Source organism: Rhipicephalus microplus, chromosome 2 (assembly GCF_043290135.1).
Source record: "Rhipicephalus microplus isolate Deutch F79 chromosome 2, USDA_Rmic, whole genome shotgun sequence".
Taxonomy (NCBI): Eukaryota; Metazoa; Arthropoda; class Arachnida; order Ixodida; family Ixodidae; genus Rhipicephalus; species Rhipicephalus microplus.
In genome coordinates, this window is record NC_134701.1 from 236,320,074 (window position 1) to 236,336,451 (window position 16,378).

Below are 16,378 nucleotides of genomic sequence, written 5' to 3' on the forward strand. Positions count from 1 at the left end.
CACCTAGCCGTAATACTTAGTGAACCAACCACTAGATTTATCTTTTTTTTCTTTAAATAGTGAAGTTGAGGACTGGTACTCGACAGTGAAGGGTTTAATTTTCACTCGTGCCTTGAGTTTAGCCACCAATCAGATAACCTTCTTCTAGTTAATTCTACCCGCTTAAAGTCTATTTTGCCCTCCCTGTCCCTGTGCCATCATCCTGAACTGTAGGGTGAAGCCAACCGACGCTAATTGCGCCATCTCGCTGGTAATGCTGAAAACACGATAGTTCCCCCGAGATAGCCATCGCCAGCGGTAAGTGGTAGATATAAACAGCTTGCCGTTTCAAGGTTGAATGTTGAAGTGCTTTTTGTGGCTTAGTAGATAACGCCTTGCACACTCGCAAAAAGAGTTCAGGCGTTTGATTTCACGCGCCGGCGTCTTTTTCTGAATTTTTCTTTCTTGAGTTTGCATTCGATATATATATATATATATATATATATATATATATATATATATATATATATATATATATATATATATACACGTATACATGTACCATGAATGACGCCGACGGCAAAATTCAGTCGAGAGTGTCCATATAATTGCTATCGCAATAAAGCAGATGCAAATTTTCACTTTTAGGTAGAGCTAAAGTGTGATCAAAGTAATCAAAAACTTGACAAAGCAGCTTCTGTATCTGTGCCACGAAACAGCAAGACGTCTACGATGTATTGCCCCATCTACCTGCCTCAATCTTCGTGTGGTGAATCGTTTGGCGGATCTGCACTGTTCTGCACACAATGTTTAAAGATCCCGCTAAAAACTTTTTTCTCTGCTTTTCTACCCACATTTCTGCTATGGAGTGTACTGGTCTGCAGTGTAATGTCCGGTCAAACTAGCAGGTTGAGATATTTATGGTTTAAAACTATTATGCAATATAAAAAATGGAAGGCAATAAAAGAAAAAAAAGATCTTAAGGCCCTAACTAAAAAAAGCAAATGCAATGATGCACTGCAGTGTTACGCATACGTACAAGGACTGTTCCTGCTACTCTAATACAGTGGACTCTTCCTACAGAGCAAAGAAAAGCATGCAGGTGCATGTGCACTACAAGTGCGATGAAGAGCCACAGTTTGTTACAACGTATAAAAATTTTATTTTCAAACCATCCTCTCTTTGCACCCTGCTGCCTACCAAATTTGCAGATTCTTAGTGGTGAAAGCTACCGTGTGGTCACAGTGCTGGATATCCTGGCAGGTTTGCAGGACTTGCTCAAAGTATATGGTAGAGAGTTCACAAAAGTGACATTGCCTCTGCTTCACATTAAACGTCCTTGTCCACAATTCGGCGAGGAACTCAATTTACTGTTTTTACCAGTCGCTTTCTGATGACAATGGTATTGAAAATTGTTCTACTGATAGCTGCTGCAAATACTGGTGTAAGAAAATGCCTCATAGGTATCGCAACAGTATATCACAGCAGCCTTTAACATAAAAGTTACTACAGCTGATAATACCAGCTCATTGTCATCGAAACTAAAATGATGAAAAAAAATGAGAAAAACAGCAAGACATGACAGGTGCTCAGTATATAAAAACTGGCTACACGCACGTTGCGTAATAACAGATACGTAAAAATTTGCTGCCAAGGGGATTTGTTGTTGGTCAGTGAAAAGAACGCCTCACACTCAGAACTTTGAAACATCTGTCGCAGAATGCAAGCAACAAAGCTGGGAAGACTGTTGGACTACGACGTGCTGGAAAGCTGGTCTAGGATGGTGCACGCATACTTCAGTCGTGACAACAGCTCCGGCGGGCAGCCTTTGCGCAGAGTCTCAAGCCGGTACGTATGAAAAGCCCGGCTGTCGTCTACGTATGTCACTGCCGCCATCAATGGGCACAAAATTAGCTTTGTGTGCCCATGGAAGAAGTTTATCTGGAACAAAATGAGGAAAACTTGGTTGAAGAGCAACTCCGACACCGTAAATATTCAAAATAAGTGAACGAAGGAATGCTTTCTGACACTCCTGAAGAGGAGACTCATCAAATGATTCCGAAGATAGTTTCGAGGTCGCATTAAAGAATATGTCCAGGCACTCAGCTTTGATTGCTAGGTCATCTGTATGCTGCTAGATCGGACATCAACAACAAGCGCCAAATAGAGCCAGCGAGATCACACTTCAGACCACCCTTTTCAGATACCTTCAAATGAAATTCTGGGTTACCGTGCGGGAAAAACTCAAAATTACATTTTGAGGCACCCCGTGGCGGAGGACTATCAAATAATTTTTTCACCACCCAATTTTTGGAATTTCGACCAACGAGTGGCTTAACGCCGCCACTGAAGAACATTGCATTCAGTGCGATGGCAACAAAAATGACTTTTGCCCAATACACAATTGAAATCTTGTGATGCCGGGGTCCCACCCTAACGTCAATTGTGGTTATTGGCTGGTTGCCCTGCCAAGAGGTGGGTGTGCTACACGAAGGCCTTATATAGAGTGGCTACAGGACTTCGAACTTTATAATAACTAGGTTTTGTCAGTGAAAGTAGACCGTATTGCAACAGAGTCAAGCCCAATTACACTTGAAAGTAAGGATAATACACGATGCTGTCTTCTGTAAGGACTCACCTGCACAGTTCCGTTGGTCAGGTGGAATGCTATCGCTACCTGCGTTCGCCGCCATGCCCGTACGCATGGCAGCCTGACCAGATTGTCACATTCCCTAGGGCTGACATCTGCCCCTGTTGTGAGAAGGTACTGCTTCATGTATGCGTAGAAATACTTCAGCAGCGTGATCTTTTTCTCCAGCGACGATGGGTAGTTTTCCAGAGTGTGGTAGTGCTCAATGCACTGCTCGTCGACATACGTTATGCTCCTGTACAAACAAGAAATAATTTTTTTTTTATTAACTGAAGCCCTAATGCGACGAAGGGCATAATGTTAGCTCAAATACTTGTGGCTCATTATTCCAGCAATGTCTTGAGTTGTTGAGTAACCACTTTCTCACAGCGGTGAATGAAACAAAAGCTTTGGTCTTCCCTCATGACCACAAGAGCGATAAATGAAATAGTGGGTTTCCTAGTGACGCCCCTAACATTTTCAGGCCCATTTTTTTTTTCAATGCAAGCAACTTGCTTTTATACAACTTCAGATGCGCTCCACTGAGATCATAGTAGTAAAAAAAAATTCGGTCACCCTTTTTGATAAAGAGTAATTATACTTATTGGAAATTTCCTGTACCAGCACAGTTAAGGCTACAAAATTGAAGCACGGATTTTTTTTACTATGCCTCCGCATGTATCTGCATGTAGTCTGCGAACACTTACTTTTATAGACTATGTAGCATGATAAAACATATAGGTATTACAGTGGAACTTCTAATATATGTTCTCTGGTTATGAGATGACCCACTTCTTACAACGAATCTGTTTGGTCCCAGCAAAATGTCTAGAGAGATAATGTTTTAAAAACCTTGGTTGCACGACACAGTTTTACGCCGACCCCGTATCTTGCAACGAGTTTCCGATTTCGTTTCAAGTAAAAGCCCGCTCTTTTACTCTCATCAAAAGTTGACCAAATAGTCATGAGTGCAAAATATGAACTTGCGTTCCCACCGATTAACGATTAGAAAAGTAAAGATTAAGACGCGATGTCTCCTTAGAATGAAAAATTCATTCTGGCAGTTCATGCACTTCTGCATACGCCTTGATTGCGCGCGTATGCAGGGTCGTTGCCTAGAAAAGCTCCATCCAGAGTAGCTTCAGCTGGCCGAAGGGCTCATTTCAGAGATTCCGATACTACGTTTTCCCGTGTATTCAGTCTGTGGAAACCTTTCCTGGTCGACGTACAGCTGATCTCCTGCCTTGGTTAGTGGCACTCTAAGCCACAATTTTGAAAGCGCAAAAGGGCACGACGCAGCCATTTTCACCATGCAAAATAACTTTCACTTGAAGTCATTGTGCATTATAACAGCGAGACCTCACTAACTGCGCTTCGTAAAGCAACAAATTACAATAGTACAGTCGAGCACGAAGGCATTCTACGCAACCTCGTGGTCTGCAGCCATTTAGTGATGGCAAAGTCACTATGCTTAACTCTTCTGACGGGAGGCTGTTGGCAACGCCGTTTCGGTTTCGTTTTCACGCACAGGCAGTTTTTGAAATCAATTTATCGGGAGGAAGATGTGCGTTGAATTCTTTTTTTAAGTTCAGAATAAAAATTCTTCCGCAATTGCCTCAGCTAAGTAGGTAATGCTGCCATTGACAAGAATAATTTAATCTACCTTTCTTGGGGAAGCACTAGGTCGTATTGCGTGCGTATTCAGGCGGTCTGTACCTGTTTTTTGTGCAAGGGTAAGTGCCACTGCCTGTACTGGTAAGTGCCACTGCCAATGCCGGGAGTCGTGTATCTGCGATGTATGTAGTAGTAGTAGTAGCAGTAGGTAGCCACCTCCATGGCTGGACTACAAGAGTGGCACACGCGCACCTTTTTCGATTGAGGAGGCAAACCCGCCCACGTTAGTCATAAATAAAAAAAATATTTGTTTCTGATGAAATATACTACAGAGATGAGTCTCGGTGACTTAATCTACAATAAAACTTGCCTTGAATTTGATGCTTACTAAAAAAACTAGTAACCGAGGGACGCACTTTGAGCAATATCTGACCGAAAAACGTTGTCACGTTAAACTCGCTGGGCGTAACCTCCTTGGTTATAGCAAGGTTTAGCGAGGGTTGGGCCACAGTGTTATGAATATAGTGAACTAGTATATAGCCATAAACTAGATGCAGTGAAATGTGGGAAGTAGACACGAAGCGCAGGCCGTAAGAAATTGCGCGAGTACCACCTCTTGTTTAGACCTTGGAATGTCCGCGTCCGCTGGATGGCGGTACTTCTATATGCTGAATATATGCTGAAAAGATGCGAGATGGCGGTACTTGGAGTGTTTACTAGATTGACGGACAGTCAGACAGACAGATGAACAGACAGATGTATACGGATGGATGTAGACTGACAGAAACAAGGACAGATGGACAGATGCACGGAAGGACGCACGGATGGACGCAAAAACGAACGGATAGATGGACGCTTCGCCTTACTCATCATCATGCACTCCGAGGATATGCTGCGATTTTTTTTATTATACAACGCCCAGATTACAAGACAGTATTTTGTGGTCCCCTGAAAGTATTATAATTGAGCTTCCACAGTAGGTTCAAGATTGTTCGTTATGTTAAGAAAGCTTATTCTGTGCACATTTTCATTTTCTGCCATTTCTAATTTTCTCACATCTTTTTCAAGTTATCCTGCCCTGGTAAGCAATGAGGGTCGCTCTGTTGCAGCAGGAATCATGTTGGAGCTTGCGATCTGAATTCATCGAGCAGAAAAAAATGAAGGCAGCGGCGCATCGTGAAATGTTTTGTTTCTTGTATACTTAATCGCCAGGAAAGAAGCAGTGTGCAAGTGATACCATCAGCGCAAGTAAGGTCTCTCATCCTGCTAACCACTTCGAGAGTGACACTGGCAACCTACAACTCTTCAGGACCTGCAGCTGGAAAGCAAAATTGCAACTGAAAACTGCATGTAAAAGCAATGACCTATTTAATAGATTGCTTTGCATACATAGCCGGTATTTCGGTTGCCTACTATTACTGACGCAATCACGCTGAAGATGGCCTACTATAACACTGGGCTCATCTGCATCTACGGCAGCAGCTGTTATTGGCACTTTGTGATGAGAGTGATCTAGATGATAAAATCACCACTGAAATGCTTCGCATGGACACCAGACGTGTTCATTTATGTTATGTAGTGGACAGCATGCTTTTCACTGGGCAAAAAGTGTTTTTGATCAGGGCAGGTAAAGAGTTTCACCCACTTGCAATAATTAGCAAGAGACACCCATTCCCAAGCAGTTGTGGCCAAGATTTTCGCAGCCTGTCGATGTCTTCATGTCCACTAACAAAATCACAAGAGTCTAGGGAAAGTTAATGCGGCTCCAAAAGTAGGAAAATGACATCCAACCCTGTGTGCACCGAAATTTAGTAAATAGTTTGTTGTCTGCGTAGAATTTTCAACAGCATAGTTTTTGTTTAGCCATGACCTTTTTCTCCTCTAAAAATAAAGCGAACTGCTTTCATAAAGCTGCTCCCTACATTCGTTCACTCGCAATAGAGAATTATAGCACTTAAAAATAATGAACATTATTATGCGGTGCTTGATTTGCATGCAGAATTAGCTGCTGGCAGATACGTGTTGCATGATGTAATTTGCAAAAGAGTGCAACCATGATTTTAAGTAATTTTTTCTGTACTCATGCATCCATAAGTACACCATGGCTTCATGTAGCTGGGTACAGGGAAGTAATTTATCATTTAACTATATTTCAGTTGTCCGATCACCAGAATAAGAACTTTCTACGCTGGACTTAAGTGCCCTACCCTTGCAAGAGCTTGCCTAGGGAATTGTGGGAACGATCTTGTTCAATTTTCTTTTGTTCACGAGTGACATTGTCTTTATGTGCGCACCAGGTTGGAAGTGTATGTAGAGCACATGCTAAATATGAGATGGTGGAAGCACACGTTTTTTTCACCAGTTGGTTGTTGACTGACCTACAAATCTGACGATTCCATTTGGAACCCCCGAGCCTTAAATTATTAAATCTAGGTACATGGGTGTTATAGCAGTCCACTTTGTGTGGATGCTCCTATTTCCTCCCCTCTTTAGGTTTTCCTTCCCTCATGGTTACTGTGTCCTCTTTCATTAATGGAATCGGTACATTGCATAAGCATGGGAAGCTTTGATAAGAGCTCAACCTCTAATGCTACATAACATTTGCTATGGCCCTTAAAAACGTTAGAAGCAGGTGCATTTATGCATGCAGATTCTTTCAGCTAATAAATAAATATGCAAGATCAACAATTTACATGCTAAATCTGTTTAGACTGATTTACATTTTGTTGATAAGCCTTGCAGACTTTGCTATCATATGCTATCAGTAGAAAACAAACTGCATGCCAAAACTGCAGCACCAAAAAAGCAACGGGGCACCTTACTTTCAGTATTTCGTATTTTGGTATTGTTGGCTCAATAACTATTTCTTCAAGCTTGCTATGTTAAGTTTGTAACTTGATAAATTCAGTTTTCATGGTATAATAATCCGCAGCATCGCCTGCGAATGAGTAAACCTGAAGGAGATTGGCATTTTGTTAGGGTTCTTCGGTTTATAAAACGAGTCTCCATGGACGAAGCGGCTCTTGTTAGAGCTTCATTAAATGAAAATTTACTGATACAATCCAAAATATTTCTCTTTTAACGTATGTAATTGCGGAGGAAGGGGAACTCACTGGCCATTGCCGAGCAGAATGATTCTGCTGTTGTCGTTGTAGAGCACACCGATGCTGTTGTCGCACAGCTGATAGCCCAGCCCATACTTGTCTGTGTAGTCCACCCACTTGCTAATCCAGAACACCGGCATGGAAGCCGGATCCTCAGCCTCGTCGGGACGCTCGAAGCGCAGCTCTGGTGGACAAGCCTTGACCAGGAACGTCAGGAGGCGTTGAAGCTCACTGAGGTGAACCTTTTGCGGAGAAATTTCGCTGGCCGGGCCTGCCGTCGCGGGCTTCTGCGAACCGCTTGGTAAAGCAGCTGCACGAAAAGTCGACCAGCGAGAAAGTGTCCCATTGAATCTTGTACACAAGTCGAGGAATGCTCAAAGAATACTTCGTTTCATATATATAGTAGTCAACACTTTGGAGGCTGCAAGACGAAATTCAGTCAGAGAAATGCAACTCCGTGCACCCTAGAGCTGCGTTTTGTTGCAAGTGCCTGAGCAAGAAGAGCAAGGACAAGCAAAATTGTGATGTCTTCACATGAACAGAGAAACAAATACAAGAATATTTAAGAGATATAGAGCGCTATATTCACAGCCATAAAATAATTGTTTATCATTTAGTCACAAGATCTTCCAATTTCTCGCTCTGCATAAGACTTAAAGAGACAGCAAAACGGTGGGTGCGAAACTATCCTCCCATGTAAAACGCATCTGCAAGAAGTCGCACTAGGTGCCACGGGGTTTGCACAGAAAGGAGTATAGCTGCAGTAAGATCAGTGTTCTAAACTATTGCTTGAAAAATCAAATTATCCCCTGAAGTGCTTTCAACGCCCCCATTTTTTTCACAAATGACTCCTTAGCTTGAGCTTTGTTGATGGGAGAGAGAGAGAGAAAAGACTATCACGCACGCTGTTGGTGTTCGAGGCGCTGCGCAGGCTTCGCTTCTTTTCCTGTGCTGTTCCCAAAAGGAGTCACCTTTCGTTCTATGTCTGCAAGAAATTGTATGCCTAAAGTAAGAACATCTTTAATACAAGGGCTTCCATGTCCGAAGCACAGCCAAGCATTCTTTGATAGCACCCATACTAAATGACTTTTTTATGCTGAATCGTTTTAAGATATCTTTTTCATGAGAGAATTATGGTCTACTGTCTATAAATGCATCAAACTCAAATTCGGTAATTTCTATACAATATTACATTCCAAGAAAGAAAATGAAGTAATGTTTTATGTGAGCTTCACTAATGAGTTGTAATTAAAGTGTAACTGAATACTTTATGATTATACAATCAGTTCAGATATTGATATGAGAATGAAGACATGGGCTCCGGACGTGTGCACAATTAGCTTTTGGTTGCATTAATCTTGAGACAATAAAAGACACTTTGCACGCTGGTCCCGGAATGCGGCATGTCAAATGATCCCTCGAACATCACAGTGCTCGAACATCGCAGCCACATCGAGGTTCAGCAAGACGATGACTGCACAATGTTACAAGAAGGATCCAGAGATGGCACAGCTATAGCCTGCAGGGTCAAGACGCACGCTGCTTTGGGATTCTCCGCTTCCTTCAGTGTTCCTCTGTGGACTGCAAGCTGAAATATCAAGTTGCGCCTGGCCTTCAGGTTCGCGAGACACTGCCTTGCCTCTGAAAAACATTCCTAATTTGCACTCCTACCTCATGGAGCCACATCTATTCCTGAACCCGAACGATTATAAAACTTAGTGAATCCTCGTCAACAAAAGCCCGGTGTTTGATCGGCCACTTGAATAAGTCATAACAAAACAGTGTCAGAAGTTAATCAGTTCTAAAGTCAGCGCATAGGCCATGGAGAATATTCCTGCACCAGCCAAATTCGACTCCAGGGGCAACGCTGTAGAACAATGGCGACCCTTCAAGCATGCAGAGCTTCATGTTGTACCTCAAGGCAACTAACACATCCAGAGCGCTACCTGGCCTGCTTCGGGGAATGATCTTTAGAAAGACCACACCCAGAATTCAACTATGCTCATGTCAACAGCCTTCTCGACCTGCACAATTAAATCTCATGAAACGGGTTGAGAGTAGTTCGACAGCTTCGTAACTGATTTGAAGCTCAAAGCGCGTGACTGTGGATTCGGAAACGAACGAGAAAAAATTATCCACGACCAGATCGTCTGTGGCATCTGAAATGAAAAGGCTCGTGCAGACATTCTCAAGTTAAATGATCCGACACAAGAGAAAGTTGAAAAGGTGTGTCGTGCCCATGGAGAATCAAGAATCCAAATGAAAGCACTTAAAGAGGGTCCTTCAAACAACAGAGTCAGTGCACGCAGCAAAGAGATTCGTCCATCGCACCAACGCCAATGATTCAAAGTCTGCTAAGGGAATGCCACAAGAATCTGCTGTACGAAAATGCAAGCACTGTGGTGGTGTTCCCGAGTGCTAACGTGAAGAATGCCCAGCGTGGAAACAAGCATGAAGCAAGTGGAAGAAACGGAATCAATTCGCAGCAGTTTGTAAAAGCAGCAAAATGTTTGCGGGCCTAGCGGTAGCTAGCGATGATGAAACCATCTTGGCAACTGTAAGCAGCCAAAAAAGCTCCATCCTCACGTTCCTTACAGCGAATGGAAAGTTTGTAAAAATTCAAGCAAAAAACCACGAAGCAGCGTGCGACTTGACACTGCAGGCGATGGTAGCGCCATCTCTGGATCCTTCTTGTAACACGAAGTGTTCAATTAATCTAATGAGCAACTTATCTGCGCTGTTCTGGTCACAAGACTACACAACCAGCTTAAATGAGTTGCTCACACAAACGTGGCCACCACCGCTGAAGGGGATATGCTCAGAGAATTTTCATACAGAGGTGCAGCACTGCGCCATGCATCTTCAGCATGTCAAACATTTTCGCTTTGCTCACATCAAAGTGGACCTTCTTAAACTCCCAGAAAAATGTGCTCCACTGCCATTTTGTGATCATGATGGCGCTGCCTACCCCTCTCTGACATGACACTGTTGACAAAGTTTTTTTCAGTTCCGCACTTGAATTCAATGGGCCAGCATTTCAAAGTAAGAATAAAGATGAGCGCACAACTACCCCAAATAAATGCCCTGCTGTCTTTTCTTGAAAATTTAAGGGGGGGGCGTGGCAATGGGCACTGTAAATTTGGTCAAAATGTTCAGTTCTCTGATTAATTTCTGTCTGTAATCATGAAACCATGTTTTACATCATAGTGTGATTTTAGAGCAAAATAACTCGTAGAAGTTGAGAAACAAGCATTTTACAGGTGGGCTGTCGTCAAAAGGTATGTAAAAATTGGGCATAGCAAAATGCAAATTTGAAGCTTTCCCTTGGTACAGTGCCACCATTTTAGCATCATCATAAAGAGGACAGATTGTAGCTCAAGATAGCATCAATGCTGCATTTTTTTAGCAGTTGTTGTCGGTCATCCCTGTGCCATTTCACAACTTATTAATCTATAGCCATTCCGTTTCCTGCATTTAGATTGCGAAACATTGGTGAGTGCCGTAAAGCTGTCCATATCTGTGTGCACATCATACAGACTTTTGTAGTTGGCTTTTTTTTAAAGTTGTTGGTAAGACAATATGTCCAGGACATTAAGAAAATTTTTTGTCTGCCTAATTAAATATTAAAAATAAATCAATAGCATTACGACACGAAATGTACCCTTGTGAATATTCTTATGCAAAAGTTTTGACGAACTTGTGTCTAGTTAGCTAATTAATTTTGGGATGACAATGAGAGTCTATCAAGTGTTGTAACTCAAAAGTTATATTAGATAGCTCAAAACTGGTTTCAGTTATGATATCAGCACAACGAATTTCATCCCTTTGGCTTCATAAATAAGAAACATAATTTTCGTTGCCACGTCCCCCAAGCTTAACCAACCTTCCTTGGAGCAGTGCAGGCAGCTGATGCAGCTAGCTTGTGCAGCTGGTGCACACCCGTAACTTGGGCAAGACTGAGCATCGTTGCCTGTACTGATCTTAGTTCTTCAATCTGATGATGGTGGTGCACATTTGTATAATCGAGGTGCCACGATATTCCTGAATTACTAGATTTGAAGGTTTTTCACATAAGGCAGAGTTTCTATGGAGACTTTCGAAGACATATTTGATATTCAGAGTGACATATGAATAGCACCATATGCTAAACAATATTTTTGGTGCAAGTTGTATTTCACCATATTTCTAAAAAGAAACCCGAAGGGGCTATCAATATATATATATATATATATATATATATATATATATATATATATATATATATATATATATATATATATATATATATATATATATATATATATATATATATATATATATATATATATATATATATATATAGCAAGGAGATGCAAAAAAAAACAAGAATAAGAGCTTCGTTTACACTCACCAAAACAACTATGTCCACGTCAGAGCAAAGGCCTCTCCCGATTTTTCGCCAATCAACCCAGTCTTATGCTCACTGCAGCCACAGCCGAGAAACTTCTGAATCTCATCTGCACACTCAACTTTCTACCTCCTCCTGGTGCACTCCCCCCCCTTTTTTATTTAGTACGAAATGTAGACTTATACCCGAAAATACCAGCATTATTCTTGCTTTGCCACTACATGCCCCACCTATGCGTCTTCTTAACACCTGTTTGTTCTCTGACCCATATTGCTCTTTCAACCTGGTAGGGTGGTTCGAGCGTAAAAGCGTTTTTTTCTTTATTTTCTTAGTGAAAATAAATCCTCTCTCCAAGGGGCAAGACTGCATTGGCAAGCATGTAGGAGTTCTTCAAGCCACTTAAAAATGTAGCCAGAGACCGTGCCTAATGTATGCATGGGCTCATATCCATCACTGCTTCCGAGTATGCATTTTGTCAAATAAGAATGGCTAGATGGGTTTAATATATTCACTACCTACCATTTTCGTGCTTTTCCACCATACTTTTCCCCATAAATGCTTTGGTAGCATAGTCATTGCTGTATGCTGTGAGCACGCGTTTTTAAATGTCAAAGTAGTGTTTTCTGATCAGTTTTGAAAAAAACTTTCCGACGGGATGTGCGACAAATGTAGGAAGGCATTCTAGTAGGTAGGGATTAAAATCAATACATTGTTAAATAAGTATGCCCAGTATCACATTCATTGTTTTTCACTCGTGAGAAAGGGTACGTACATTTACGTACATTTACGTACATTTAATTATATGCACTAGTAAAAATATTGGTACTCAAAACCAGAAACAAGGAAGAAAAGCTACAGGTTCAAAATTGCTCAGGCTGAACACCACAAGCCCTCTTATTCAGCACGTGAAATTTCATAACATTTGACAATTCTCAAGATATAAAGCTGAAGCCAGAACAATCTGTTTACCTTATACTACACTCCCTTATATCCTTTTCCTGGCTCGCTAATGTCCTTTTCCATGGCTCGCTGCACAGTCCTCAGCTAAAGCCTCCTTTTGAGCAACCAGGTATTTTGCTCTATAGGCAAGTACTCTTGCAGCTGCTCGTACACCTCTTACTAACACAATGAGCCACAATTGAAGAAAAATTCAAGACGTAAACCTGTGTGCATGTAGAGGTTATTAGAGCTCAAGTTCCGTAATAGGGTCCTATGCATAGCAAGCTACAAGTTAAAAGCTAATAAGCATCTATTACTACATCAATAAATGCACATGCTATATGTATGTATTTAAAGATGTGTGTGTGTTCCTTCCTCTTAGCAAACCTGTACATTCTTTGTTGCATATTTTATGGAACTGGCTGCTAGCCACTATAGGCTATCCAAGTAATTTTTGTATAGTAGTATATGCTATTTCTTAACTGTGAAAATAAAGCCCCATTCCACAGTGATGGAAGTGACTTAACTCTTTGGAGTATACATTGGAGCAGGAAAAGTACTGCTTTGGAGCAGTCAGAAGTGTTTTCAGAGCAAAAAAAAAAAATGCTAATTTGGAGCAGCTATTTGTGTTTTAGGAGCAGATACTAAATTTGCGATACATTAATTGGAGTTTGAAGCATTGTCAAAGCATTTCGTAAATACTATTTATAAAAATATATTTAGACTACAACTAATGGAAATATCATTAAGAAAAAAAATGTTGCTTGTCGAAAATGTGTTGTGAATTGAGCCTTGTATTTAAAATGCTAGTATTTGTGGCAGAAATCAAATCAAACTGGAAAAATTGAGCGCCACATCTTAGGAGTAACCACAGTCCCACATAACTATTGCCGAGTAAGCAGTAGATAATCGGTATAGCATAAAAGCAATCCTGCTCATATTCCGATTTCACAACTAGTCTGCATGTAGAGCTGGAAAAAACTGCCAATTAAGCTATATACCTAATATATGCCATTTCTTGTGTAAATGAGATCAAAGCCAATAATGCTGCACACTATTAGCACACTAGGATAATAGTACAGGGATTATTTTCAGATTCTTTAGGACTTATAACTCAAACAATAGAAGTTCGTCATCCTCTTTCAGTGTAATTTCGGCGCAGGTTTGGAGCAATAAGAAGTATTACTGTTTGGAGCAGCATGGAGCAGCAATTCTCTTTTGGAGCAGTTATGAGCAATTGGAGCAGCACCTCCATCACTGATTTGACTGACTTAACCATCTCCTTGAATGAAGTCCGACTAGATGGATCGATCTAGACAAATCGACTCACCTGGACCCTCATTTCGCTCTAGCAGAGGCTTTCGGCCATTCACAGTCAGGGTGGCATTGAGCGTGTCATGGCGGGGCTCCGTCGTTAGGCAAGATGTAGGTAAACGAGACGGCATAGGCCCTGAAAGAAGCAACGCATGCGTGTGAGCCTTTCTATACACATTCAGCAACCACCGTGGTGAATTTAGTGTACACTAGGCACGATGAGTAGATAAATCAGAGCTTCGAGACTATCAGCTCGTAACATTTGCCAGTCCATGTCAAAGAACCATAATATCATGATTAATACCCGTGTCACATGGTTGTTTAGTAAGCTAATAGTCTGTCGATTCCATGGTCCACCAGCTACGTGGCATGTTTCAAAGGACGTCTAGTCAAAAGCCTATTCAGTGAATGGAGCAATCCACAACTCCATTCAAGCTTTGATAGCCACTGAACAATGAAAGCGGAAATGGTAGGAAGTGCCCTGATTTTCGGGGTGCTCATACTCACCATTAGAAAAGAAAAAAAAAGGAATATAACGAGCACGCTTCAAATGTAGCATATGTGAGCACTTTGAATCATTTTGTAAAGTATTTTTGCCAGTTGAAATATGTAAACTGCATATACGCTCTCCAACTGCAACATGCTTTTCTTCGTTGTTGCAATCTTGCCACGTATCACTTGCCCTAATTTCACTTCTCAATAGCTAAATGTTTATTCATAACCCTGCATAACAGTTTACCGACATGTTTAAACATAAAAAACAGACATTTGTACTTTTAAAAGCAAATTTATATGATTAAGCCTAGGTGACCTGAATATGAAAATAGATATCCACAGAGCCACAACCTTTACAAGAAACGCCTGAACTGCTCAACATTCATTCAATGCTGCAGTATTGCTGCACAACAACCACATCGAGTAACAGTTGTGTTTTGATGGCCATTGACTGGATGGCCTAGCATAAGTGCCTGTGTGTCCCAGGAATAAAGTAGCTCCCCCTTGGTTTGGGAACAATTGTATCTCCTCCTCTCTTCTCTGATGCCCCTTGACCCATATGCCTGACGCAATACCTCGAAGCACAGGCAAGTCTACAGAACTTTAAGAGAGTTGACTGTTGGATGAGTTGGTGTTTTGACAGAGAAACTATCGTGAGAGCGCAACTAAACAGGACGCATGAGAAGGAACAGACGAGGACAGGTGCACACTGCGAAGGTGTAGATCTCCCTTCAATGAAATCAATTTGTAGTATGCACCATCGCGAGAGCGCAACTGTCTTCACCCGTTCCTTTTCAAGCGTCCTGTTTAGTTGTGCTCTCACGATGGTTTCTGTGTCCACGTAAAGTTTGCACAAGATACGCATACTGCAGATTTTGGTACCAAATGCGGTTTACCGACATTCCTGACACAGAGAATGTGCAGTTTAGCTGCAACTCATTTAAACAAAGCGGAAGTTGAGATAGCAGAGATTACTCGCCATGACTTTGTAGCTATTACGATGCTTGACTGCGAATACGAAGGTTGTGGGATCAAATCTCGGCCATGGCGGCTGCATTTTTTATGAGGGTAGACATGCTTGAGGGCCGAGTAGTTGCGTTTAGGTGCGCATCAAAGAACCCCAGGTGGTAGAAATTCCCAGAACCCTGCGCTTCGGTGTTCCCCACATTCATAACATGGTTTCGGGACATAAAACTTCAAATATTATTATTAGACAGCAGCGATTAAACATATGATCAAAGTGGTTTCATTTTAGTGGAGAATTCCTAGAGCGTTGCAACTTACCAGCGTGCAAGCATTCCCTCGTGCAAGAAATCGCGCTTCAGGTACTTTGAAGTTGTCACCTGCCAGCTCGTCATAGGATCACATGCTACGTGTCACCAACAGGCAGAATAGTGTTCCACACTTGCCTTCATGGCTACTAGTGGCACTGACTACCAGGTTTCAAGAAGTAGGGGCAAAACTCGGGCCCCTCTGTTTTCTGTTCTTTATCAGCGGCTACCGACTGAATAATAAAAGCAACAAAACTCATTCACGCAGCAGAATACTAGTGTTTAATTACATCCTCACATGTTACGACAAGAAGCAGTTTTGAATACCAAGAGCACTGGAGGCTCCGTCACGTAGTCTGCCTACTCATCAACAAATACTACCACATGACTGCGAGAGCTAGTGACGTCAGTGGCCAGTTTCTGCAATGTTGTCAGGACTGCTGTTTTGTCTGCTGTGTTGAGTGCAGCGTATGCCTACTTCTTCGATCGTCAAACCGTTACTTATCTACTTAAAAATGCTTAGAAGTAATGTAATTAAAGTCAATGTCTACTTATAACATGCACCTTCACCTCTCCCGGAGTCATATGGGAAGTTGTGATTATTCAAGCTTCATAATGCAAACAAAATCTAGTGGTCCCTGTGAGT

The 16,378-nt window shown here is 41.7% G+C and overlaps 1 protein-coding gene across 2 annotated transcripts in view; it reads right to left on the reverse strand.

The window, feature by feature from the left end:
- Window positions 1–1,117: 1,117 nt before the first annotated feature.
- LOC119169507 (vascular endothelial growth factor receptor 1) overlaps window positions 1,118–16,378 on the reverse strand; it is a 154,116-nt gene continuing 138,855 nt past the window's right edge. For both annotated transcript variants that reach the window (XM_075877744.1, XM_075877748.1), the window contains 5 exons: window positions 13,983–14,102; window positions 8,231–8,311; window positions 7,336–7,636; window positions 2,618–2,864; window positions 1,118–1,920 (listed from right to left, as the gene is read on the reverse strand). In XM_075877744.1, coding sequence (XP_075733859.1) covers window positions 1,732–1,920; window positions 2,618–2,864; window positions 7,336–7,636; window positions 8,231–8,311; window positions 13,983–14,102 — 938 coding nt within the window. In that variant the 3' untranslated portion in view covers window positions 1,118–1,731. The remainder of the gene's footprint in view (window positions 1,921–2,617; window positions 2,865–7,335; window positions 7,637–8,230; window positions 8,312–13,982; window positions 14,103–16,378) is intronic.